General features: G+C 42.5%; 2 protein-coding genes across 2 annotated transcripts in view; one reads left to right on the top strand and one right to left on the bottom strand.

Annotated features, from left to right (window-relative positions):
• RASA1 (RAS p21 protein activator 1) overlaps positions 1-1,251 on the top strand; it is a 61,462-nt gene extending 60,211 nt beyond the window's left edge. Inside the window, exon 25 of the mRNA XM_054398253.1 lies at positions 187-1,251. Coding sequence (XP_054254228.1) covers positions 187-270 — 84 coding nt within the window. The 3' untranslated portion in view covers positions 271-1,251. The remainder of the gene's footprint in view (positions 1-186) is intronic.
• Positions 1,252-1,789: 538 nt separating this feature from the next.
• Positions 1,790-13,197, bottom strand: CCNH (cyclin H). Its single transcript, XM_054397458.1, has 9 exons — positions 13,081-13,197; positions 12,789-12,911; positions 11,478-11,551; positions 11,020-11,230; positions 10,544-10,707; positions 8,525-8,595; positions 6,059-6,170; positions 5,412-5,472; positions 1,790-2,779 (listed from the first exon to the last, which is right to left on the bottom strand). Exons 1-9 carry the CDS (start codon positions 13,195-13,197, stop codon positions 2,741-2,743), a joined length of 972 nt encoding a protein of 323 aa, XP_054253433.1. The 3' UTR covers positions 1,790-2,740.
• Between the last annotated feature and the right edge of the window lie 13,088 nt (positions 13,198-26,285).

Genomic DNA, 26,285 nt, shown 5'->3' with positions numbered 1-26,285 from the left:
CACACCACCATTTTAGACTTCCCTTTCAAAGCTGCTGTCTGACAGCAGAACCAGCCATTTCCTTTTTTTGGTTTTATTATAAACTACCCACTAGTAGGTCTGATAGACCAATGTTGAAAACACCTCTCAAGCAAGACTGTTCTGTTTCCAGTGGCTAACACAGTTTTACTGATTCCCTTTCTACAGCATGTTCTTAAGAAGCTTCTGGCTATTACTGAACTGCTTCAACAAAAACAAAATCAGTATTCAGTGTCTAACAACACCAGGTAGCAGCTCTCTACCTGAATTCTGCATGGATCCAGCATGACCAACATGGCGACTCACACCAGTACCACTTTCTTCTTGCTCTTGCCAAAAAAACAGCACACCCTATCACATTCCCAGTGATGTGTGAACTATGCAAAAAGAAAACAAAGATCCTGTTGGTGAATGATAATACCAGCAGCTTTTTTTTTTTTTTTTTAAGCTATCTGTGCAGGACATTTGCACTTTTTTTCCACTTGGAAACAGTTTTCACAACCTCTGAGCCTTTGGTGTACAGTTCACCTTCTGCAAAGAAAATGCTGTGACTGTAGTCTTGAACTTTTGAAAACTATTTTCAGCACCTCTGATTGCCAAAGTTTTGCTGTCTTGTTGGAAAAAATAATCAACTGACATGAAATGTGTTGTTCTGACAGCTGCATATAACTGGATAACATTTCTTACTGTAATTTCTGACTGGTTACAATAATTATGACTCTTGACTGTTTCAACCACTTTTAACTTTTATTTACAGTTTCCAGAATTTGATGTTATGATAGAAACAATCTTTACTGTACACTTTTTTTTATACCATGCTGTTTCTCTTGCTGGAATCATGTTGAGAAAATACGGAGAATTGGGGGTATTGTCAGCTTTATTATTTTATTTGTTTGTTTATTTTGTTTTTGATGGGACACTGATTCAAGTCCAAAATAGTTCTTCTGTTGAGAACCGTATATCCAGATAAATCACAATGCTTTTGTAAAATGTTTACAACAGTAAATTTGAATTCAGTAAATTTATTGATCATTGTATCAGACATGCATGCATTCATTAAACCATTTTATAAAATATGTATTGGTCGGTCTTTTCTGTACTGTAAGTCTAGCAAAAATGCTACTTTTTTTATATGTGAAAAGCAAAGTTTTTAAAATAAATCAAGCTGCAGATAACTCTCTCTGGAAAACAGCTAGCTGGCTGTTGTGGAGATTTGTTGCACATGATGTGCTTTGAAATATTTATGCAGTGTCTTTTTTTTTTTTTAGCATGAATCCTCAGAATAGCTTTACAGCTTGTCCCTGTGGCTTTATCTGTACATCTCTCTCACAAGGTGAGAATGCAGATGTTAAATACTAAAATACGTGGTGGAGTCAGAGGGTGTTTCAGCATCACCCTTTGTAACTCCCCATTAGTGCACAACCTCTGTCTGGTCTCTGCAGTTTGGGACACTTCTTGAAGGCAGGGGCCCTGTGCTGTAGCAGACTGCTCCCTGGTGTCACTCATCCTACACTTGGCAGACAGAGGTGATGCTCTCAAAACCTAGTGAAGTGTTAATGTTTGCCAGCACATTGGTACTACTGTACTCTTCTAGATCATCCCATAAAACTCCTGACCTGTCACTGTCAAGCCCATGTTAAACTGCATCTTAGGGGAAAAGGTAGTAACTTTTTCTGCCTGCCTTAGTTCTCTGTGTACTCCTAGGTCACACGAGTCCCAGTTTGTAGTATTTTTTTTTTTTTTTTTATGATGAATGCTGCAGAATGCTCTGCTTGCAGCTTCCAGCCAGGTCAGAACCCCAGAATGTGGTTTAAGCTGTATTCAGTCACATCTCCTTCACTTGGCTATGAAGGTAGTGTGGAAATGGGGTCAGGGTCCCTGGAGTAAAAACGAAATAGCCAAGAGCCCTGATACTGGATTTGTCAAAACCAAAGTGGATAATGTAGGTTATTTTGTAGATTGAGTTGGCTGAGTGTAGGTAGCATAACATGGTAGAAGTACAAGCTTTGGAGAACAGATGTGGGTGGCTATTTACCCCTCGATGAGAGTGAAAACCAGGCAACTCCCAAATGTGTGTGTACTGTAAAACCGCTTACATTCTGTGCATGAAAAGGAAACAGACGTTGCTTTGGATCTGGAAAACATCTCACTACTTGATTGAAAAAATATTATTCTCAGTTGCCCCCTAGGTAAGTTGGTCACAGCAATCTAATCTGAAATCTCAGCTGCAGAGTTAAGTCACACAGGGGTGATTATTACCTTCTGTGTTGTAAAATGTGTTGCTAGAGCTTTCTGGTACACTTGAGAAGAGCTTCCCAAACCTATCAAGCATTATGGGCACAGCTGTATTCCTTTAAATGCTTCAGTGACAAGCTTGGGAAGAGGGGAGCACATCTTGCTCTAAAGCATGTAAGGGTCTGTTACCAGAATTTATCCAGGTCTGCCAATGCCATGCTCCCGTCCTGTACTGAAGTCACATCTCAAACTACTCCTGAAGCAAAGCTCTTCCCTGAGTGACAGATCTCTTAAAGCAAACATTTTTTACTCATGTTTGACCTTGAATGGAGGGTTTCATTGAGCTATAACTAACTATTTAACAAAGTTAAATGTTTTATTGCAAAGGTATAAATACTCATGACACAGAGTAAGTAACCTGTGACGAGTTCAGGCTTGACACTGAAGAGCAATTCCTGCAGTGGTAGGATTCCATCTTCCTTCAAGGTTACATTGAGTCCACAAGATCATCATCAGTCCACTCTTCCTAATAGAAGGGAAAAAGCAATGCCTTGAGCAAGGTGTGAATCTGGTGTGCTTACAGCAAGCTGGGTCAGGCACTGCCTGGCTGTAGAACACACTACTACTGCACATGCTGTCACTGTGTATGCTAGAGTGAATTACAGTGACACACAGAACTCACATCTCTGAACTGTATCTGCTCTCACAGTCCTTAAGCAGCAAGTTTAAACTGAGTTCTTGCATACTTGACAGATGTGTATTTCTGCCAGGGCTTATCTTGCACACTTCCTTCTGCTTCTGACAACCATCCAGTAATTAGTTGTCCATCCTGGTTAACTTAATAGCAGAAACGGGAGCTCATGCAAGGCCTGCACACAAGTCACTTGATGAAATGCAGGTTTGTCAAGTTCCCCTTCAGATTCTCATGATGCAACTGAGTTAAGGTCACTGCTGACCAACATGAGAGGATATTCCCTTTCCTTAAGCTCCCCATACTGGATTTCTGCTGAAGCTTGCTCCCACTGGTTAAGTGTAACCACAGCTGAAGAAGTTTCTTTAAGCATGCTGCTATGAGACTCCAATTAAGTTTTTATTTCCTGTGTTTGTTTAAACTGTTTCTGGCATGCCCCTCACAAGCAACGCTACCCAGTGTGCTCAGTGTTTTCTGCAGGCAATAAAAAGAAATAACATAGTCAAGTAAACATGGAAAAGGGAAGACTATTTTTTGTATTTATTTTGGCTAACAGTGGCTAATCCCAGAATACAGCACTTAAAGCCCTCTGGGACTAAGCCCTATCCCTTGCTTCTGCAAGCGTGCCACAATGTTCATAAAGAACATCACCACCCTCCCTTGCCAAACCTATGCCAGAAAAAGACATGCCTTCTATGGTGAGGATTTAATACTCTACAGAAGGACTCTATGAATAGAAGAAAAGCTGAAAACAAATACTTGAACTCTCAGTGACTAAGCCCTTGAACTGTAAAGCTAGTTACCCATGCCTATTCTTAACAGGAGTTCTGAAGTTACTGTCATTTCAGCAGCACCTTTGTGAGCTTTAGCTCATGCTCCTCCATTATGGACAACTATGCAAAGATTTCCACTGGAGCTCATAGTACAACTTTTTACCCAGCATCTTGTGCTTTTAATGGCTTTCATCACTTTGGCAGCCAAGTCACCTCTGCCCACCAGTTCCCAGTGTGTTTCTCTACCAGTTGAGACTGGCTCTCTGTACCAGTTGCAGCCTTGCTCTTAACTTCAGCTGTACACTATTAGCCTGATTGAGTACTTGTATACTTCAGCCTAATTAACTGCAGATAGATACAATACTGTTACACCAGCTGACTACAGCTGTGAAGCCTCAAAGTAGGTGCAGTATGCACATACCATCAGCTTTCAAAATACCAGGTCATACTTTCTCTGCTCTTCCAGATGATAACTGCTTATGAATCAAACTACACAATTGCAAACCCATGGCTGTTCAGATAAATGAGTGTTTAAAAATCTAAATTCAGGAGCTGCCAAAACTGCAAGAGATTAATATGAAATTCTGCGTGGTACATGGATTTGTCCAATCAGTTTATTCTTTTGAAAAAGAATAAAAAAATTGTTAATTTAATAAGAAACCCAAATACTGAAACTGCTTCAAACTGTAGTGGCAGTTTGAAGCACACACACCTTTAATTTAAACTGGGGGGTATGAAATGCATCAGGCTGAAGCTTTCCCCAAATCATTTTGAGAGACTGAAAAGTTTTACTTGCGCTACTTTTGAGGTGCCAGTTTCAATGTGCTTTCTAATATTTTGAGCAAACACTATTCAAAGGTCTTATAACATTAAATAATTGCCGTAAAATTTGCTCAAAGTGCCAGATTTTATTAAACACTTCCAATGCTGATTTTTATTAGAAACTTGTTCAATTAAATTTTAGATTCTAGTTCTACATGACAGCATCAACCTGCTGTGATATAACAGCAAGACTCCTTGACATAGAAAGCCACACGGTTTATGTTAAGATTTTGACAGATGACCCTCATCAGCTGTTAGCAAGCTTTTCTAAACCCCAGTTCAGGTGTCCGAGTATGAAGATGTGCAACGTCTTGAGTATCAAAGGCAGTTAGGAAGGTTCTTCACAGAGCTATTCCCCCTCCAGCAGAATGTTTTGTCTACAACTTCCAATCAATGTCACAAATGAAAGCTCTGAAAGGTGCCCAGATAAATCTGAAGGATTATTGTGTCAGTGTGAGCTGAAATTCCACCCCCCCCCACCAACAATAACCAGGCTAGCCCAGTCTGGAAGCAAATGAAGCAAATGAAGGCTGTATTTACAAGCAGAGTCTAAAATCTACAATGAAATGCAATGAATATGTACAAATATACAAAATTCACAACATTTACAAATATATACAATCAACAGAAAAGCACAACCAATCTCCCTTTGCTTCCCCCCAAAGGGGACCCTTCCCAAAGGGGCCTCCCTCTCCCAGGAGCTTCCCCCCCAGACCCCCCTTGGACAGAAAGCAGAGTTAGCTAATCAGAAAGTTGTTAACTTAGCTGCCAAGGTCAGTACGTGTTATCTTCAGCCAGAAGAGAAGTTTGTCTCACTGTGTCACTTTTGTCTTGGTAGTTAATGGGAAAACGAGTTCAACAAGTTTACTGACCTCATCCATTTTAGATTTCTTTGAGACGTATTCATCATCTTCATAACCCTTCCTCTTCTTCCTAACCCCCATTCAGGAAAAAAAAAAAAAAAAAAAAGAAGAGGGTGAAACATTCAGACATTCCTTATTTAGCCACAAGATCAGATTATGGACAGATTTGTCACATAAAACACCAAAGCTTCACCAAGCAGCTTGCTGGAAGATCAGGTTCCTAAAGTGAAAAGGGCAGGAAAAAAAAAAATATCAGTAATTCCTTTGCCATCCACACAAGTTTTAAGAAAACCTTAACCTTTACACAACTCTTGTTTTAATCACATCACTCTAAAGTCCTGGATTCTCATTATGTAGGATACCAAGTGGCCAGACCTTAGAAGCCACTCAGGATTTGTAGTTTTTATTATAAATTAACTGGTTATTACAGACTGCAGTGCAAATCAGCACAAAAGAAAAGGTATTTACACATATTACTGAAAAGCACCACTTACATCTTAGTTCTCAGCTTCCAGGGGATTCAAAGTAAGCCCGTGAACAGACATCCTTGTATGTGTATTTCAGTGTTTCAATTTTCAGTCACTCACACAGATCAGGGAAGGTTAACAGCAACAGAAAAGGCAGAACTCCAACACAAAGAGTAAGTATCTACTTACGGGTTTGCATTAAGTGAAAGCTCAAAGCTGTGACACTTCTCCAGTTTCTGCTTCAGAGAAGCAATGTCTTCAGGCTTTGGCATCTCGTATTTCTTTATGAGATTTTTCATGCCTGCAGAAGCAACAACACAGGTCTGAGCACATTAAATAATTCCTGCTCTACCTAGCATTGGGTTTGCATGGTCAGGATTTGGTAGTGACAGGGTGGCTTCTATAAGGAGAAATAATTTCCCCAAGTCTGTTTTGCCTATGATGGTAATTGTTGAATAATCTTTTCCTGTCCTTGTCTTGATCCAGGAGCCTTTGATTTTATTTCCCCTGTCCAGATGAAGGCAGAGGTAGAGCAGTTTTGTGGGCACCAGGATCAGCTCACCACATTTATGAATTACACAAGGTTATTCTAGCTATTATTGCTTATCCCTCACAGTTAACCTTGAGCCAGGAGTTCACCCTCTTATCTCACTGTAAGAATATAAATTTTCAAGCAGCTTCTATTAGGACAAAAAAAAATTAGAATGGTAGAGAGGAATAACAGAACCAAAGAAGTTAAAGTCCACACCACTGTAAGGTTTTGAAAGCAGTGCATCTAGTTTTTGATCACTCAAAAGACACTGCAAGGCAACATGCAAACATATTACAAACAGTCAAGACAGAAAGCTCACCAAGTAAAATCCTCTGTCAAAGCAAGCATTAGACCTTCCAAAGATTAACTCATTCCAGACTACTTGCTTACAAAACTTCCCATCCCATACAGCATTCAAAACTTCAGAGGATCAGAAATGTAAGACTTAACTATCATCTTATATCCAAGATCAATTCTAAATAACATCAAGTACAGCAAAAACTGAGCACAAGGAGCTACACTGAGTTAAGCCTTTGGCATCACTGATAGTGGGATGTCCTTAAGGTAAATTATAGCAGAGTTCACATCACTCAAAATACACTCAGCATTTTACCTCATTTTTAAAAAAGAAATTGTCTGTACTCTTAAGAATACGAATGCATGTACAGCCAGCCTGCTACCAGCAGTATTTTTAATCCTAGCACCAGTTACCTGTAAAACTAGCCATTTAAATATGCTTCAAGATCTCCCTCCAGCCATAATACGTTTGCAGAGGGCTAAAGCTACCTTCCAGAATAATGCAAGTGAAGAATAAGTGATCCCCGCATTCCTTTTGCGTCTCAGTAATGGAAACCTGAAGGCTGGGTTTATTAGCACTAAGAGAAAGGGAAGACCACCTTAAATTTCATAAACCTAATTTACAGATTTTGGGAAGAACACACTGAATGTAGTAATATAGAGAATACAGGAAGGACATGGAGCTGTTAGAGTGGGTCCAGAGGAGGGCCACAAGGGCTGAACCCCTTCTCCTATGAGGACAGGCAGAGAGGTCTGGAGCACTTCAGCATTCCAGCACTTCAGGCTGGAGAAGAGAAAGCTCCAGAAGACCTTACAGCAACCTTCCAGTATTTGAACAAAGCCTACAGGGCAGCTGCAGAGGGACTTTTTACAAAGGCTTGAAGTCACAGGACAGGAAGCAATGGCTTCAGATTGGAAGAAGCTTGATTTAGGTTAGACATCGAGAAGAAATTCTTTGCCATGATGGTGGTGAGGCATTAGAAAAGGATGCCCAGAGAAGCTGTGGAGGTTCTAACACCCAAAGTAGTCAAAGGCTGGATAGAGCCTTGTGCAATCTGATCTAGTGGGAGCTGTCACAGCAGGGTGATGGAACTAGATGATCTTTAAGATCCCTTCCAACTCAAACTATTCTATAATTCTATGAATGTAAATTGGAACTGTACTCCTTAGTGACTTGTAGGACATACTCACCACAGTCAAAGGATTGCATTTTTAGTGCTACCACTCTCCCATTTTTAAGCATTACCTTAAAGCATTAACTAGCTAATTACTTACTGGCAATTTCATATCCCAGCTTTTTAATTTAATTAAAAAAGGGTAAATATCAGTGATCAACGTCCTACATTCCCTACTTAGTTAGCTAAACCACGCTAGCATTCTTAGTGTTTTATATCAAGAATATATAAAGATGTTTAGGTTTGCTAGTGTGATAAACAACAAACCTACAGGTAGTTTGGAACATCTTTATAACTGCAAAACAGAAGTCAACTGCAAATCCTCAGCATTCATCACTTAGCCTAGAAAAGGTACCCTCTGGTGGCAGAAGTAGCTACGTGCAGCCTTTTGTCTGAAGCTGTAATTTTCATTTACAAAAACCATTATCTTGTTCCCAAAGTAGATTTCTCATTTTTAAGTCAGTTGCTACTACTTCAATGACTACAGCACTTGCTGTTCTAAGTAGCATTAGGCCCTTTGCCTTTCAATTTCATTTGCTCATACCCAAGAAAAGTCTCAGTGTTCTCTACCCTTGCATCTACAAGCTAAGTATTTCATTCTAGTGTATGTGTTCTACTTACTTTGCTTGTAATTTTCCAATCTTTACTTACATTTCATGTTCTCTAGTAAAGTGGCTAATGATGCTTTTTCTTGTTTCAGCATAAGGCTTTCTGATAAATAACTGCAAAGAGACATGGAGGAGTAAGTTCATAAAGTGTCATGACTTGTGGCAACAATCATTAGTTAATAAAAGATACTATTATTACTAGAGCTTTGATTGACTAAGAACATTAGCACACCCTGGTTAGAAGAGCTATAAAGTGTCATGAAGGGAAATCTGTGACTTGCAACATTATTCTTCTGTAAGAATGTTATATCAGGTTCCCCCCAGCCATGTAACAAACCAAAGTTCCAACACTGCTGAACTAAACATTTGTAAGTAAGCCCCACTGGGCTAAGTCAACTTAGATTTAAGTTTCAATATGTTGGCACACTAACATCCCACTACTGGAGAGTATGGCTGCTGGAAAAAGCAAACAGCTCACAAGAAGCAGCCTACAGGCAGATCTGTGGAACAAAGTTTGCAAGATGGGACTGCTTCTTTTGACAACTGAAAGCAAATCCAAAATGCTGTCTTGCAAAAAGTCTGTGAGTCTCTTTCTCTTCCCTCAGAGATTTAAACTTCCTCAGCAAAACCACCTTTAAACCACCTCAGTAAAACTTGCAACACACCAAGATCCCCAACAATCAAGTAGTTTTATCCCTTCTGGGAAATGCACTTCTGATTTTTGTGATTTAATTAGAAAACTCCAAAGTCCATCAGCCCTCTCAGTCTGTTAACTTCAAACTTACTTCACAGGCCCACACAGAGGCACCAGCCACTATAATGGTAAGCTGACAGCTGCTTTTAGCATCACTGCTCTTGTAGAACTCAAATTTTAGAGTATTATTTCACCTTGTGCTGACTCAAGGCTAAATAGAAATGAATGTTAATTTAGATCCAGCTATTAGCCAGAGCACAATGGTACCCATTTTTTTCCTGAAGCTCTTTTTCACCTGTACACTGACATGGAAGCAACCTTCCACATTGCTTCCCACCACAGGCACACCTACTCATAAACCCACAGAACCTAACTGCAGCATTAGGAGCTCAAACTCAGGTAAAACAAGGCAAGGTTACAGCAACTGTATGGTGCAGACAGGTGACAGACTTGAGTTCTCCATAAATATACAAAGAAAGTTCACACACCAATTCACGCACTACCTACAAATCCTTCTATGGTTTTCTAAGCATGCTTTCAGGTAATTCAGGAATGATATCAACAAATATCAAGTTCTGGTAAGCACCTGAATGTTTTCACACTATTCTGAGAGGACAGTGAACCCCACTGAGGACAACAGAGACTTGAGATTCGTTTAGAGCAGGTGAAAGAAAAGCTTCTTCAAAACAAGCTGTTTGCATTCAGCCCTTGTGCCTGAAGGAGTTACTCTCTGGATAAAAAAATGCTCACATAGAGCATCATGCAATTAAAACACTCCTGATGTAGCTGCTTACAGCAACTACCTCCATTGTTTTCCTGAAGAAAACAATGTTTTAGCTTCAGAAAGAATCAAACCAAACAAACCATGCTTTTCAGCAATGATAGTGAGGTGTTTGATAACACCTTTGCAAACACCAGTGGAAGTTAAAAAAGGGACAGATTTAAAACAGCCACTCGTTAGTCCACTTCCATGAAAACTGAACAGTAGTACCAGCCAAATACAGCACTTAGCTTCCACATGCTTAGTAGCTGTTGTCAACTCAGTGCAACTTCATTTGAATAGGTACCCTGATACCTTAATAAGCCTATTCTTAAAGTGATTCTCTAGCTGTTTCATACTCAGTTTCCTCTGTATTTCCACTTTCTTCACTCTAATCTTCAAGATGAGTCTGAAAATCCTATGCTGTTCTCACTAAAAAGTCACCAGGTTTTTTATCTTTCTTCCAAAGGAATACAGAAACCAGACACCAACTAATTCCATTTAGGTTTTTCTTTAATGGAAAAAGAGATCAACAAAAAAAAGCAGATAAAATGTTTAAATCAAACTTAATTAAAAAAAAAAAAGAAAAAAGGGAAAGAAAATAATACCTTTCCATATTAATTCCTGCTCTTGAACCACTAGATAATATGGCAGTAAGTGCTATCTGTGATGGAGCAAAGAGCAGATATGCATCTGTCAGCACCACTCGATTGAGGAAGTCATCACCAGATTTCCTCAAAACCTCAGGATTCTCCAGCACTGGATAGCGAGTCTAAAAAAGCAAGTATTAAGGAAAGTAAGTAGCTGGTTCCTCATCTGCTGGTTTGTGAACTCAGAACACAGTTCAACAATGTTGTGTAAAGCTGAAAGGTAACAGGCCACTTTCTCACTCAAAAAAAAAAAAAATCTAAAATGCTTAAAGATCACAACTAAATAAATTTGCTTTCAGGTATTTGCATATCACTTTTAAAACTTGGCCTTTTAAGATCACAGGCATTAAAGGAAGTAAAGGTTCCTAACACAACCCACAGCAGATTTGTGTTATGTTAGTCTACAGGGTACATAGCATAGAAATCAACAGTACCTTCAGATCAATTAGAAACCCTTCAAATGGCCTGTATGGATTGTGGACGATCAGATGGAAGTTCAATTGATGAATAAGCAGTAGTTCATGCTCCAGTATCTGCTCGAGGGCTTTTTCCTGTCCAACAGGGCTTTCATGAAGGTTGCTAACAAACTGTGCACTGGACACATTAAATTCATCTACTTTGCAGGCCAAAAATACACATGTTAGCCTTGAGAAGGGAAAAGGAAAAACAAAACTAACAAATGCAGCATCCATCTTTTTATGAACAGTTCTCAAAAAATTTCTATCTTAAAGTTTCTGAACATAGCAAACTTTACCAAATAGAAACCAAAAATGACCATACTTTTACTCACAGTTAAGCTCTTTGATTTCCTTTATAAATTTCTCAGGTCTTTAAGTATTATATCCCCAGTGTTCCAAGTGACAGAATAACTTAAGATATGCAGGGAACTCACATTATTATCCGAGGATGATACTCCATCACTGAGTTGTTGAGGTAAAAGCGTTTAAAATACATGCAAGCAGTTCCCTAAATAACAAAAAATGAGAGGGAAAGTAAGTATGGAAGCAAAAATGGATCAAGAAAAAAAAAAAAGAAAATAAAATCACAGGTTTGAATATACTTTACAGATATAAGACACATGAAGGCACTAGCATGCACACAATGTTGTATCAGTAAATATTCTGAAGTCTAATACATTTATGCCTGCAAAACTAACAAAAGGGCATCTTGGTTATCTTTTCTTCCAAATACATTCATGAGAAAAATAATGAAATGTAATTTAAGGACTAGAGACTGAAAAAAATATCTTGTAAATTGTGAGCAACCCCAGACATTTGACTTTCCAAATCAGTAAATTTCCCAACATGTTTTAAACACTTGTACACCTGCGTGTTTAGAATTACTGATGTGAATGCCAAACTTCCATGCTGATCTGAACCCCACAGGTATGAGGCCTTGGTGGGTCAGATCCAGCACTCTACATGGGCCACTTCTGAAACATACAGTCTGGCTCCATAGAGCATGTAATGGCTGACTACTACTAGACTTCAAATGCATCTTCAGACAAGTCATTCTTCATCTTTGTTATCCACCACACCTGCCAGAAAAAGGGAAGACTGGCAGGGGCAACATACATTACAGATTTTAATGGCACAATTTCATTCCTTGTTTCAGCTGTTGAGTTCCCACTCTCTCTTTCTAAAAGCAGTCCTGGATTCAAAATAAGTCAGTTCAAAAATATTTTCTTCTTTTCCTGTGTACATTAGTTTGTTGCCTGTACAGATGCTTCATCCAACTTGCTTTGGGGACAGACAAATACCAGTGATTGAGAAATAACCAGACAGCATCCCAGCTTTGGTACTACCTCCTTTAGCTACAAGAAGCTCATGTTATTCATCATCAATCCATATATCGTTAGGTTTGTTTCTGCTCTTTGCTTAAGGGAAAGGATTCAAAGTTTAAAGGAAAGCATTTAAAGTCATCCTGGCAAGCGTAACACCCACAAGAAACAGATAAAGATGAGAAATAACTTTTATTTTGAAAACGGCTGCACTGCCCAGAAAACAGAAAGAGATAAACTGCTGTCTGAAACAGACTGCAGCACTGGAAGACAAAAAAAAAAAAAAATTCTGAACGACATCCGTGCTTTCAAGAATGAGACAAGCGGCAAGAGATGGAGCAACAGACACGAAAGGAGCAAAGCCTACCCCTCGACTGACCGTAAACAGACCAGAAGGCACACCGAGCAGGCACGGCTGCTTACCACCACGGACTTCGGCATGGCAGGTTTGAAGACGGTGCAGAAGTCCAGCAACCGCTTTTCGTAAAATTTGCATATCGCCAGCTCCTCATGAGGCTCCAAGAGAACAGGGTCGGTGGCCTGTACCTTGAGGGGAGCAAAGCCGTGCCTGACTTACCGGCAGTGCTCCAGAGCTGCCACCTCCTCCCCTCAGGTGCAGGGAAAGCCGGTCGGGAAGAGGCCGCAACAGGCTCCGATCCCGGCCCCACCGGCCCCACCGCCCCCATCCTTCTCCTCACGGCCTCTCGCCCCGCACCTTCCCACTCGCCGTCACTTTGCTGCGGAACCGGCGGTTTGCTTCGGTCCGGCACTGCGCCAGCGCCTCCTGGTCGCGGAAAGTCCACTGCCGCCGCTGACTGCTGCTGTGGTACATGATGGCGATAGCGGTACCAGCCGCTTTGCCCTGCGCGCTTTGCGGCACGCAGAACGCTTTACGGCACACAGCATACTTTACGTCAGGGACAGGGCATGCCGGGACTTATAGTTTGGCGGGAGAGGGCGAGGCACCGCTTTGTGGGCGCGGGGCATGCAGGGAGTTAGAGTTTGGCGGGGAGAGGGGTGAGGCGCCGCCTTGTGGGCGCGAGGCAGGGTACGCGGGCGAGCGAGCTGGGGGTGGTGCCGATCCCTCGCTTCGGGCTGCATGAGCGTGCCGGCAGCAGGCCTCGCTGCTACAGTAGAATAGGTTGGAAAAGACCTTTAAGATCACAGAGTCAATTAGTTAACCCAGCAGTGCAGGCCACCACTAAACCACGTCTCTCAGCATCACAGCTGCACGGCTTTTAAATTCTCCAGAGGTGGTGACTCCACCACTGCCTGGACAGCCTGTTCCAGGGCTTGACAACTTGTACAGTAAAGACGTTTTTCCTAATGTCCAACCTTTACTTCTGCTGGTGCAGCCTGAGGCATTTCCCTCTTTGTCTGTTGCTCATTACTTGGGAGAAAAGACCAACCCCCACCTGGCTCTGATGTCCTTCCAGGGAGCTGTAGAGAGTGAGAAGGTCTCTTCTCAGCCTTCTCTTCTCCAGACAAAACAAACCCACCTGCCCCAGCTGCTTCTCATACAACTTCTTCTTCAGACTCTTCACCAGCTCCATCACTGTTTTCCGTACTCACTCCAGCACCTCAATGTCCTTGTAGCAAGGGGCCCAAAACTCAGCGCAGTACTCAAGGTGCAGCCTCACCAGTGCCCAGTACAGGGGCGGGATCACTTCCCTACTGCTGCTGACTACACTGTTCCTAATCCAGGCCAGGATGCTGTTGGCCTTCTTGGTCACCTGTGTAGACTGCTGGCTCATGTTCAGATGGCTGTCAGCCAGCACCCCTAGGTGTTTTTCTGCCAAACAGCTTTCCAGCCACTCTGCCCCAGGCTTGTAGCATTGCTTGGGGTTATTGTGACCCAAGTACAAGACCTGGTACTTGGCCTTGTTAGACTTAGTAGAACGGACCTCAGCTGATCGATCCATCTCTCTTTGCAGAGCCTTCCTACCCTCCAGCGGTATGCTTGGGGTCTGTCTGACACTGCACGAACTCAAGGTTCCCAGTGGCTGAAGAGTTATTTTTATTCTCTTATTAAAAGAACTGTTTCACTAAGATGATCATTTTTAGGCCTTTCCACATGGAGATTAGGAAAGAACTCTGTACTGCCTCTTTTAGCTTTATCTGCATATTCTTATGTTTCTTGCTTATGATAAGCAGTTCTTAATTTCTTTGGTTTTTTATTTGCCTCACTGTTATCAGTGAGATTATTTTGTTGAGGAAGCATTATTCTGTAGTAGCACAATGTATCAGTCTTTTAAACCAGTAAAAAATGTGTATAAATACCTATACATATAAAAATATCTATACATATAAAAATACATAGATGTGTCAGTGTGAGCTGAAATTCCCCCCACCACCAACAAGTAACCAGGCTAGCCCAGTCTGGAAGCAAATGAAGCAAATGAAGGCTGTATTTACAAGCAGAGTCTAAAATCTGCGATGAAATGCAATGAATATGTACAAATATACAAAATTCACAACATTTACAAATATATACAATCAACAGAAAAAGCACAACCGATCTCCCTTTGCTTCCCCCCAAGGGGACCCTCCCAAAGGGGCCTCTCTCTCTCCCAGGAGCTTCCCCCCAGACCCCCCTGGACAGAGAGCAGAGTTAGTTAAGCAGAAAGTTGTTAACTTAGCTGCCAAGGTCAGTACGTGTTATCTTCAGCCAGAAGAGAAGAAGAAACAGCAGCCAGACAGCCCAGCAACTGCCCCCACTGCAGAACGCAGAATGTGCAGAGTGCCTACTTTGTTTTGGGTAATAGTTCTTAAACATTTCTATCTATCCAATGGAAGTGTTTAGAACAATCAGTATTTTGCTTTCTTACACCCAATAGTGACTTATTTATACTCTTTCACTTTCTCTGTTCTGAACTTTGCAAGGAAAAATTAAAAAGACAGTTTCAAACCATCACAGTCCACCCCTTCTGAACAATTCCATTGGCTGCTACTATCATTTATCTAATCTAAAATAATATCTACAACAATAGGTGAATAAAGACCATAGTCCATTACGGCTATCTCAGATGTAGATGATTCAAGAGTCAAATCACAGGAAAAACAGCAAACAGCTTGTTTCCTCACAGATGGAGCGAAGAAAGGAACAGGGACTCTCAGGTGACTCAGGGCTCTCAGGGTTCGTGCACCGTAGATCTCATGAACTCTCCTCTTGGGCGCGATGCTGTATCTGCGCAACACTCTGAATTTAACCTCTCTCAGCCAAAGTTAGATTTCTTTGTGGAATACACTGAATTTCACCATTTTCTTGCATCACCCAATAGGTGTGACCAGGACCTTCAGCAGAAACCACCCCTCGGACAGGTTTGGCCTCTCCTGAAGGAGAAAATACCCAAACAGTTTTGCCTAACAGATTCTTTTCTCTGATAACAGGAACTCTATCACCTTCTTCCTTTCGCAACAAATCTGATTGGGCAGGTCCAGCTCGATTCACTGAACCTCTACTATTCACCAACCAGGTTGCTTGTGCTAAATGTTTCTCCCAGTTTTTCAACGATCCACCCCCCATGGCTTTGAGAGTGGTTTTCAGCAAACCGTTGTAGCGTTCGATCTTCCCTGCAGCTGGTGCATAGTAGGGAATGTGGAATATCCACTCGATGCCGTGCTCTTTGGCCCAGTTTTTTACAAGATTGTTCTTGAAATGAGTTCCGTTGTCCGACTCAATCCTCTCTGGAGTTCCGTGTCTCCACAGGATTTGTCTTTCCAGACCAAGAATGGTGTTACGTGCAGTTGCATGAGGAACTGGATAAGTTTCCAGCCATCCAGTGCTTGCCTCTACCATAGTCAGCACATACTGCTTACCAGATGGAGAACGAGGTAGAGTGATGTAGTCAGTCTGCCAGGCTTCACCATACTTGTACTTGGACCATCGGTCACTGTACCACAAGGGCTTGATCCGCTTTGCCTGCTTAATAGCAGCACAAATGTCACAGTCATGGATGACTTGTGTGATAGCATCCATGGAAATGTCAATGGATCTGTCACGAGCCCATCGGTAGGTTGCATCTCTGCCTTGATGTCCTGACGAGTCATGGGCCCACCGAGCTAAGAACAGCTCACCTCGGTGTTTCCAGTCAAGATCAGGATCAGGATCAGAGTTTGTGTCCACCTGGGAAACTCTTGCAGCTAGATCTGCCTGATGGTTGTGTTGTTGTTCCTCTGTAGCTTTGCTCTTAGGAATGTGAGCATCGATGTGTCTCACTTTCACTGGGATTCTCTCAAGATAAGCAGCAATGTCTTGCCACAGATCTGCAGCCCAGATTGGCTTTCCTTTCCTCTGCCAGCCATTCTTCTTCCAGTCTTTCAGCCAGCCCCACAAGGCATTGGCTACCATCCATGAGTCGGTGTAGAGATAAACCTTTGGCCATCTCTCACGTTCAGCTACGTTAAGAGCTAGCTGGACAGCTTTTACCTCTGCAAATTGACTGGATTCTCCTTCTCCATCTCTCGCTTCTGCAACTCTGCGCGTTGGGCTCCACACTGCAGATTTCCATCTCCGCTTGTTCCCAACAAGACGACAGGAACCGTCTGTGAACAAAGCATATCTCTTTTCATCATCAGACAGATCACTGTAAGGAGGAGCTTCCTCAGCACGAGTTACTCTCTCCTCTGGAGGTTTTGCACAGCTTGTGCCTTCTGGCCAGTTTGTGATCACCTCCACCAAACCAGGCCTTTCGAGATTTCCCATTCGAGCTCTCTGTGTTATCAGAGCCATCCACTTAGACCAGGTAGCATCTGTTGCATGATGTGGTGAAGAACCTTTGCCTTTGAACATCCAATTCAGAACTGGCAATCTAGGAGCTAGAAGAAGTTGTGACTCAGTTCCAATCACTTCAGAAGCAGCTTTCACTCCTTCATAAGCAGCTAAAATCTCTTTCTCTGTTGGAGTGTAGTTTGCCTCTGAGCCTCTGTAGCCACGACCCCAGAAACCAAGAGGACGTCCTCGTGTCTCCCCTGGAGCTCTTTGCCATAAGCACCAGGTTGGACCATTGTCACTCGCGGCCGTGTACAGAATGTTCTTAATGTCTGGACCAGTTCGGACAGGTCCCAGACCCATCGCTTGGACTACCTCTCGCTTGATCTGGTCAAAGGCTGCTTGTTGCTCAGGACCCCATTGGAAACTGTTTCTCTTTCGAGTCACATCATAGAGAGGTTTCACAATCTGACTGTATCCAGGAATGTGCAGTCTCCAAAATCCCACTATGCCTAAGAAACGCAGAGTTTCTTTCTTGTTGATGGGATTTGCCATGGTGGAGACTCTGTTTATCACATCCATTGGGATGTGACGGCGACCATCTTGCCACCGCACTCCCAGAAACTGGATTTCTCTGGCAGGTCCTTTCACCTTGTCTCGCTTGATAGCGAAACCAGCTTGCAAGAGAATGTCAAGGATTTTGTTACCTTTCTCGAAGACTTCTTCAGCAGTCTCACCCCAGACGATGATGTCATCGATGAACTGAATGTGTTCTGGAGCTCCACCTTTCTCCAAAGCATCATGGATCACTGCATGGCAGATGGTTGAACTGTGAATCCACCCCTGGGGCAAACGATTGAATGTGTACTGAATGCCTCTCCAGGTGAAAGCAAACTGAGGCCTGCATTCCTCTGCTATGGGAATAGAGAAGAAAGCATTAGCAATGTCTATGGTAGCATACCATTTGGCCTGCTTGGATTCCAGCTCATATTGGAGTTCCATCATGTCTGGTACAGCTGCACTCATGGGTGGAGTTACTTCATTCAAGGCACGGAAATCAACTGTCAGACGCCACTCTCCATTCTGCTTTCGCACAGGCCAGATTGGACTGTTGAAAGGTGAATGAGTTTTGCTGATGACCTTCTGACTCTCCAACTGACGAATCAAGTTTTGAATGGGCACCAAAGAGTCACGGTTGGTTCTGTATTGTCTGTGATGCACAGTTTGAGAAGCAACCGGCAGCTTTACATCCTCTATCTCATGTTGTCCCACAACTGCAGATTCATCTGAAAGCTCAGGTCTGATAGACAACTTCAATTTTCCTCCATCAATTTCTACAGTTGCTATTCCAAAAGCCCATTTGTAACCCTTAGGGTCTTTAAAACGCCCTTCTCTCAGAAAGTCAATTCCCAAAATACAAGGTGCATTAGGACCTGTTACAATAGTATGTTTCTTCCACTGCTTCCCAGTTAAACTTATATCAACCTCTATCTTAAACAACTCTTGAGATCCACCAGTGACTCCCTGAATAGTTATAGATTCTCCCCCTTGATAATTTGATGGTATTATGGTGCACTGAGCTCCTGTGTCAACCAAGGCCCTGTACTTCTGAAATTTTGAAGTGCCAGGCCACTGGATGTACACATCCCAATAGATTCTGTTATCTCCATTATCCCTTACCTCCCCCTGGCGGAAGGCAGGGCACCCCTAATGGTGGGGATTACCTCCACATGTACAGCTGGCACAATGTCCAGCACCAGAATTAGGATCACTGTTGGAGCTATCAGAGTTGTTCTGGGAAACTGAGGAAGCGACAGCTACCCTCCTGGTATTGCTACCTCGGGATCTGCCCCTCTGCAGCTCCCGTAACCTCTTGAAAAGATCAGAAGTTGGTTGACCATCCCATCTGTTCATGTTCTCACCAAACTGATCACGCAGAGTTATCCAGATACTGCCACGTGATTGCCTCTGCTGTCTGTTTTGGTTTGACCTATTCTGGAATGGCCTCCTTGGAGCACGTCTGTTTCTGACAGCTGAAACTTGTATCCATCTGGAGGAAGAGGAATCAGAATCATCCCCCTTCATCAAGTTGGATATGGAGGTTTTAAGTTCCTCCTTCAGCTCTTTCATGCAATTCTCCATCTTTCCAGACAGAGTTTCAATGGCTGAAACCAAAGAAGTACGTGCAAGACTATCCTCCAATTGCCTCATTTGGTCAGTGAAATGGCCAACAGTAGGAGGTGCTCCACCATAATTTCTTGCCACAATCCTGCTTGCCAGAATAGTAGCATAATTAGGAGGAGCAAGCTTAATGAGCTTTTTGGCAAGGCCTGTTCCAACAGGAATTTCATCAGGATTCAGAGTCTTATGATCTCCATACATTACTTCTCTCACAGCAAACTCTCTCAGACGCTTGATTCCCTCAGCTATTGTGGTCCAAGGCTTAGGGTTCCATGGTAAATCATCTCTGCTGGGGTACCTCAGCGAGACTGCCAGTAGGAGGCGTGCCCACAGAGAAACTTTACCAATGCACTTGCCTAGGTGCCTGTCTATGCCTGTATCCTTTGAGAGCATCCCCAACTGAGAGGCCGACTTGTCACCTACCACCAATGCTGGGGCTCCCATATCAAAACACCTGGCTAGCCAAGACAGGACTGGCTCATTATCTCCTCTGATGTAATCCTTCCTCACATGTCTAATTTCCTGTCTGGGTGCATTAGCTGACTGTATGTCATCCTCATCATCATCATCATCATCATCCTGAGGTCGCTGTCCCCATAATCCTGTTGTAATCCTCCGTTGAATTTCCTTGAGTTCAGAGGCACTGCCAGCAGTTGCTAATCTACCAGGGTCTACATCCTGACCTACATCTCCATCATCCATGTGGGGTCTCAAGAGGTCTACCAGAGTTTTAAGGCTAACCCTCTCTTCCTCATCAGAAGGATCTTTCTTAACAGAGGGACCCTGAGTAGAAGGACCCTCATCTCCATCTGCACCATCTCCTGCAGCATCTGCATCTCCTCCTGCAGCTCCTTGGCGCTTTCTGGTTACAGTGGCCACCAAATTTACTGGCTTGGTTTTCACATTCACAGCAGAGTTGGAAGAGCAAGTAGCCTTATGTCTTTCTTGACACAGTGCTATCAGTAGCCATATGATTATTCCAAGAAGCAACAAAATTAAGGCTAGCACAAGATGTCTAAGGTACCAAAGACCCTCTGTAGCTGTAAGAGGAGTAACAAACTCAAATGTGTCTGCTAGCAGATCCGTAGTTGAGTTACCATAGCTTCTTAGCCAAATAAGACCACAACAGAATTCACCAACATTCAGTAACTTGTTCTTAACCCAAAGAAACGACTTATATGCCACATATCTCACAATCTTGTCTATCATGCAGGAAACAGCCCATCTGTAAACAATGACACTGATAATAGATGAAATAGAATGACTCAGAATCCAAAACAGCTTCATTTTGCTTCCTAATCTGAGCAGAAATAAATCATACAAGCAATCGAGCCTGGAGTTGGAGCGCCAAAACATAAAAGTTGTGTCAGTGTGAGCTGAAATTCCATCCCCACCCCCCCCCCCCCACCACCACCAAATAACCGGGATAGCCCAGTCTGGAAGCAAATGAAGCAAATGAAGCTTGTATTTACAAGCAGAGTCTAAAATCTACAATGAAATGCAATGAATATGTACAAATATACAAAATTCACAACGCTTACAAATATATACAATCAACAGAAAAAGCACAACCGATCTCCCTTTGCTTCCCCCCAAGGGGACCCTCCCAAAGGGGCCTCTCTCTCTCCCAGGAGCTTCCCCCCAGACCCCCCTGGACAGAGAGCAGAGTTAGTTAAGCAGAAAGTTGTTAACTTAGCTGCCAAGGTCAGTACGTGTTATCTTCAGCCAGAAGAGAAGAAGAAACAGCAGCCAGACAGCCCAGCAACTGCCCCCACTGCAGAACACAGAATGTGCAGAGTGCCTACTTTGTTTGGGGTAATAGTTCTTAAACATTTCTATCTATCCAATGGAAGTGTTTAGAACAATCAGTATTTTGCTTTCTTACACCCAATAGTGACTTATTTACACTCTTTCACTTTCTCTGTTCTGAACTTTGCAAGGAAAAATTAAAAAGACAGTTTCAAACCATCACATACATACATACATTCACTTACAATGAATACACAATACATAAGCATTAGAATTCTCAGCAAAAACACAGATAAGTGAAAAAGGACTGAAAAACAGTCACTTTGTTTTGTTTTAACTATAAAGGAAAACCTTTTGGTTAATAACGTAGGACTTCAGAAGAGCATTAACTGTACAATCTCAAAGAAATTGCACATCATGGGAGAAAAAGTTAAATATGCTGAGGCAGAGGTGTTTGTTTGTTCCTAAACTGAGGGCATCACAGTCATTCAGCAGTGAGGGCTGAATTCCATCTGGGCAATCAGAATTGTGTGCTCCTTTTGTTACTGTGCAGGTCATCTGCTGAGACCAAAAGCCAAAGCTGGCTTCTATGAAGGAGCTTGGTTATTTTTTGCCATTCTTCACTGACATATCCAGAGTCATTCATGGAGAAAGTTACATTGCTTCCATCCTGTCTTGCTTGCTTTTCTTTCTCAGTATCTCCCTTCCACATTCTCACTTTGCCTTGAAATTCTTGACCTCCCTTTTCAATTCCTTCACAACCCCATTTTCCCACCCACTTCACTTACAATATGTTATCTCATATGAATATAATTCAATTCTTGATACTGATACTGAAAATTCCTCAGTGGATTTCTGGACTGATGGTATGCTGAAGTTAAGAAGAAATTGAAGATGTGGACCTTTGAGTCATTCACTGCAACTGTTTTCATATTCATTGTTGTGGCATGTTTACAAAGATTTATTTGAGAGCAAGCATGCCTAAAAGCAAGCATGCTCAAAATGTTCTTTAAAAGTGAGTGTAGGTAGGTGCTGCAGAGTAAGTGGGTATGAAAGCAACAAAAATAGGACAAGAAGGCCACTTCCAGCCTAGAAGATGTCTGCTGAATACCTCTGGTTTTGTTTTGTTGGTTTTTTTTCAGCATTTCAAACACTTTCTTTAAGGTTTATGTTCATACAAATCTATGATGGCATGAGGATCAGCAATTTTGTGTTTAGTTAGCATGCTTAGATACCACTTCTGTAAATAACTCTGAGCTACAGCAGCAGATTCTGGTCTGGTCCAGAAGTAGTGCTCAGAGTTGGGGCTCTGGTTCACTTTAACGTAAAACAGAAAGGCTGTCACAATGCTGGGGTTTGATGCAATCTCCTCTAAATTTCAGAGGATTTTGCCCCTGGAGTTCTTTCTGAGACCTTTCTTCAAATTGCTACGGGACTGCAGAGTGATTGGAAAGGATAAGGTTGCTTTTACCAAAGACATGTCAGTGTTATTGACCCTTTAGGTATAGCCTGCAGAGATCCACGAGCTCTCTTTCCTGTCCTAAGGCATAAAAATGCTGGAAATTGAAGCTACTTTGTGTGATTATTTTATGTGCTTTTGGCTATGGCATTCTAAGAAGCCTTTGTATCTGATCACTTCACATATAAAAGTGAGGTGTGCCGTTCTTATCCTTTTCCCTGCACTGCTGCCATGCTGTGATGTTGTCGGTTGGTGAGCCAGTGGTCGTGGGAAGCCAGAGAGACCTGCTGTGGACACTGATTTTGGAGGGTGTAGTTACCCTGGCAACAACAGGCACGTGGAAGGAGACAAAATTACTCTTCTGCTCATCACGTGAGATTTTGCTCTCTAGTCTAAATGCTGCCAGTAATGGAAGTAGATACCTGGTGGAATTACAGCAAGCCCAGGGAGATGGAAGCATCTGAAAATTGAGAGATGGCTCTTAGGCCATGCTACACTAAAAAGCAAAACTCTTTCCTACAGAGTCATCACAGCTCTCACTATTGCTGAGACAAAGTGAGCTGTGAGACAAGGCTGAGAATTCATTATCTTTGCCAGAGATAATGACAGTGACATGCCCACTGGAAATTATTACCAAGGAAAGCAATTTTTTATATCTTTATGTAAATGAAATAAAATTAGGCAGAGATAATAAAGTCCTCAGTGCTAACAATGTGCCCAGGAGAATCAAAACTCCTTTGCTAAGTACCTGCAGTTAATACAATTTGGCAGTTTGTATTTTACAGTTTGGGATATTCACTCTTTTTACATTGTTCTTTGTTACCTGTCATCTGTGTGTTATGTGAGAATTGAGTAATTTTTATTCATAGATATATTCATGACTGAAAATAAACTTCTAAATTAAAATATTTTCCGATACTTGTGGGTTTCTATCATCTTATACAATCATAGAATTGTTTCAGTTGGAAAAGATCTCTAGAATCATCAAATCCAAACACCTATCTGGCCCCATTGTGGCCATTAAACCATGTCCCAAAGTGCCATGTCCACACAGTTCTTGACAGCTCCAGGGACAGTGACTCCACCACCTCCCTGGGCAGCCTGTTCCAATGCCTGACCACTCTTTTAGTAAAGAAAGGTTTCCTAATATCTGACCTAAAACTCCCCTGGCACAGTTTCAGGCCATTTCCTCTTGTTCTATCAATTGATACTAGGGAGAAGAGATGCACCCCCACTTCACTACAACACTTTACCCAAAATCCTTCAATCCTTCACCGAGCCACAAAGCCTGACCTGTCTCATGTAGTTATGTGAAAGACTGAATATCATGGACCTCCATTTTCTCTACTGTTTAGAAATGTGTTCTGTTACTCAGTCACTCGGCTTGGTCCCACTCTTCTCACACCCTCTTTATTAAAGGGCAGAGGTTTCTCCAAGGAAGAGAGGAGGAGAGGTGGCTGTCTTTCTACACCATCCCTTCACTGGAAAGAAGACACTTATCATCCTTCTGTTTGTTTTTGGTGGGGTTTTTTGTTTGTTGGTTTGGTTTTGTGTTGGTTGGTTTGTTTTGTTGTGTTTTGTTTCCCTCTGTAGATGAAGAGAGTGAAATAGTAAATAAAAGAAGATTTGCAAGTTTCATGACAAAAAATGAAGAGGTTTGCTCACAGCCAACAGCTCGTGGCCTGTTCAATATCAGTGGTCAGATAATTCCTTCTATTCTTCATTTTTTTTTTCATAAGAATATTTTACATGGGATATTCTTCCTGTTTGGCTTTGGCAGAGTGTTAGAAGAGACTATTCTGAGCAATGAGCTAACAATTCACGTGTACTTCATGCTCTACGACATTCCCAAAGTTGCTCTTTGAGGGACTTAGAGAAGAAACTCTTCACAAAGTTCTGTCTTGTATAAGTGGGTTTAGCTGCTTTTATTTTTCAATTTAACTCTTTATTACAGTAAATTTGACAAGAAAACATTTTCTTCCCTTTTTTTTTTTTTTTTTTTTTTTTTTGTCTGTAGGATATGGTGAAATGAAGGACCTATACCCTGCTAAACTAAGGCATCTGAAATATCTATAACATAAAGGGGTCTGATGAAGGCTGGAAAATGCTTTTATAGTTCCATTGCAAAGTTATAAAGAAAATGAATGACAAATCTGAGAAAGAGATGCACCAAAATTGTCAGGCAAATTGGATAATATGAAACCTCATATACAAAGTACTCTTCTGACCCATTAGTCAAAATATACTGTTAAATTAAACCCATCAGGAGGCAATTTTCTAAGGGCTAAATAACTACTAACTGCACCTATAAGGTTTCCTGACCTAATAACCACTGACCTGAGAATGTAGGAGGTTGCAAGAAATGAAACAGGTCTTCCTTCTTGTAACTCAAAAGTAACTTCCATGTTGGAAGAAGGCTTGGGCTGCAGAGATGGAGTGCCTGCCTTGTGCAAATGCCTTTGCAAATCTTGAAATTATACTGTCATACCTCACATTTGCTGTCACCTCTCATATTGTCAAGCTCTTCTTTGGGGACAAAGAGGAGTACAAATTAGATTTAGTGGGGTAAGCAGGGCAAAGGACTGACCTGGACCATGACATGCTTTGAGAACCTTCGGGTTTCAGTGAATATTTTGGAATAGATTCTTCTCAAACTAGATTTTTATTAGGAAAAAAAAAACCCTTATCTTTCCCAACAGGCTGACTGAGAAGAAATATTATTAGAAACGTGCCTGGTGCCTGTGCCTGGTAAGATCATGGAGCAGATCCTCCTGGAGGCACTACTGAGACAGAAGAATAGTGAAGAGGTGACTGGGTACAGTCAGCATGGCTTCACCAAGGGCAAATCCTGCCTGACAAACCTGGTGGCCTTCTATGAACAGGTGACAACATTGATAGATGAGGGGAGAGCAACTGATGGCATTGACCTGGACCTGAGCAAAGCCTTCCACACTGTCCCACACCACAGCCTGGTCTCCAAACTGGTGACACATGGGTTTGATGGGTGGAGCACGAGACGGATAAAGAACTGGCTTGATGGCTGCACCCAAAGAGTGGCTGTCAATGGCTCCATGTCCCAGTGGAGGCCAGTGACAAGTGGAGTCCCTCAGGGCTCAGTCCTGGGACCAGTCTTGTTCAACATCTTTGTCGGTGCCATGGACAGTGGCATTGAGTGCACCCTCAGCAAGTTTGCTGATGACACCAAGCTGTGTGGTGCAGCAGACAGCTGGAGGGAAGGGATCCATCCAGAGGGACCTGGACAGGCTGGAGAGGTGGGCACAAGCCAACCTCAGGAGGTTCAACAAGACCAAGTGCAGGGTCCTGCATCTGGGTCAAGGCAATCCCAAGCACCAATATAGGTTGGGCAGTGACTGGCTGGAGAGCAGCCCTGAGGAGAGGGACTTGGGGGTGCTGGTGGACGAGAAGCTCACCAGGAGCTGTCAATGTGCACTTGCAGCCCAGAAAGCCAACCAGAGCCTGGGCTGCATCTGGAGAAGTGTGGCCAGCAGGTCAAGGGAGGTGATTCTCCCCCTCTGCTCAGCTCTGGTGAGACCCCACCTGGAGTACTGCATCCAGTTCTGGAGCCCCTCTTACAAGAGGGATATGGACATGCTGGAAGGTGTCCAGAGAAGGGCCACCAGGATGATCAGAGGGCTGGAGCACCTCTGCTATGAGGAGAGACTGAAAGAGTTGGGGCTGTTCAGTCTGGAGAAAAGAAGGCTCTGAAATGACCTTCTTGTGGCCTTCCAGTATCTGAAGGGGGCTACAAGAAAGCTGGGGAGGGACTTTTTATGGTATCAGGGAGTGATAGGACGAGAGG

Source organism: Indicator indicator, chromosome Z, assembly GCF_027791375.1.
Source record: "Indicator indicator isolate 239-I01 chromosome Z, UM_Iind_1.1, whole genome shotgun sequence".
Classification (NCBI taxonomy): domain Eukaryota; kingdom Metazoa; phylum Chordata; class Aves; order Piciformes; family Indicatoridae; genus Indicator; species Indicator indicator.
This window is presented reverse-complemented; position numbering and strand designations above follow the sequence as displayed.

Excerpts from the sequence above, each read along its gene's own strand:
- CCNH (XM_054397458.1), bottom strand. The coding sequence starts at position 13,197 with ATGTACCACAGCAGCAGTCAGCGGCGGCAGTGGACTTTCCGCGACCAG. Across the intron at positions 10,708-11,019 it reads GGTTTCTAATTGATCTGAAG|ACTCGCTATCCAGTGCTGGA; the intron begins GTACTGTTGATT and ends TTGCTTTTTTAG. Across the intron at positions 2,780-5,411 it reads AGAAATCTAAAATGGATGAG|GAAGAGTGGACTGATGATGA; the intron begins GTCAGTAAACTT and ends CCCTTCTATTAG.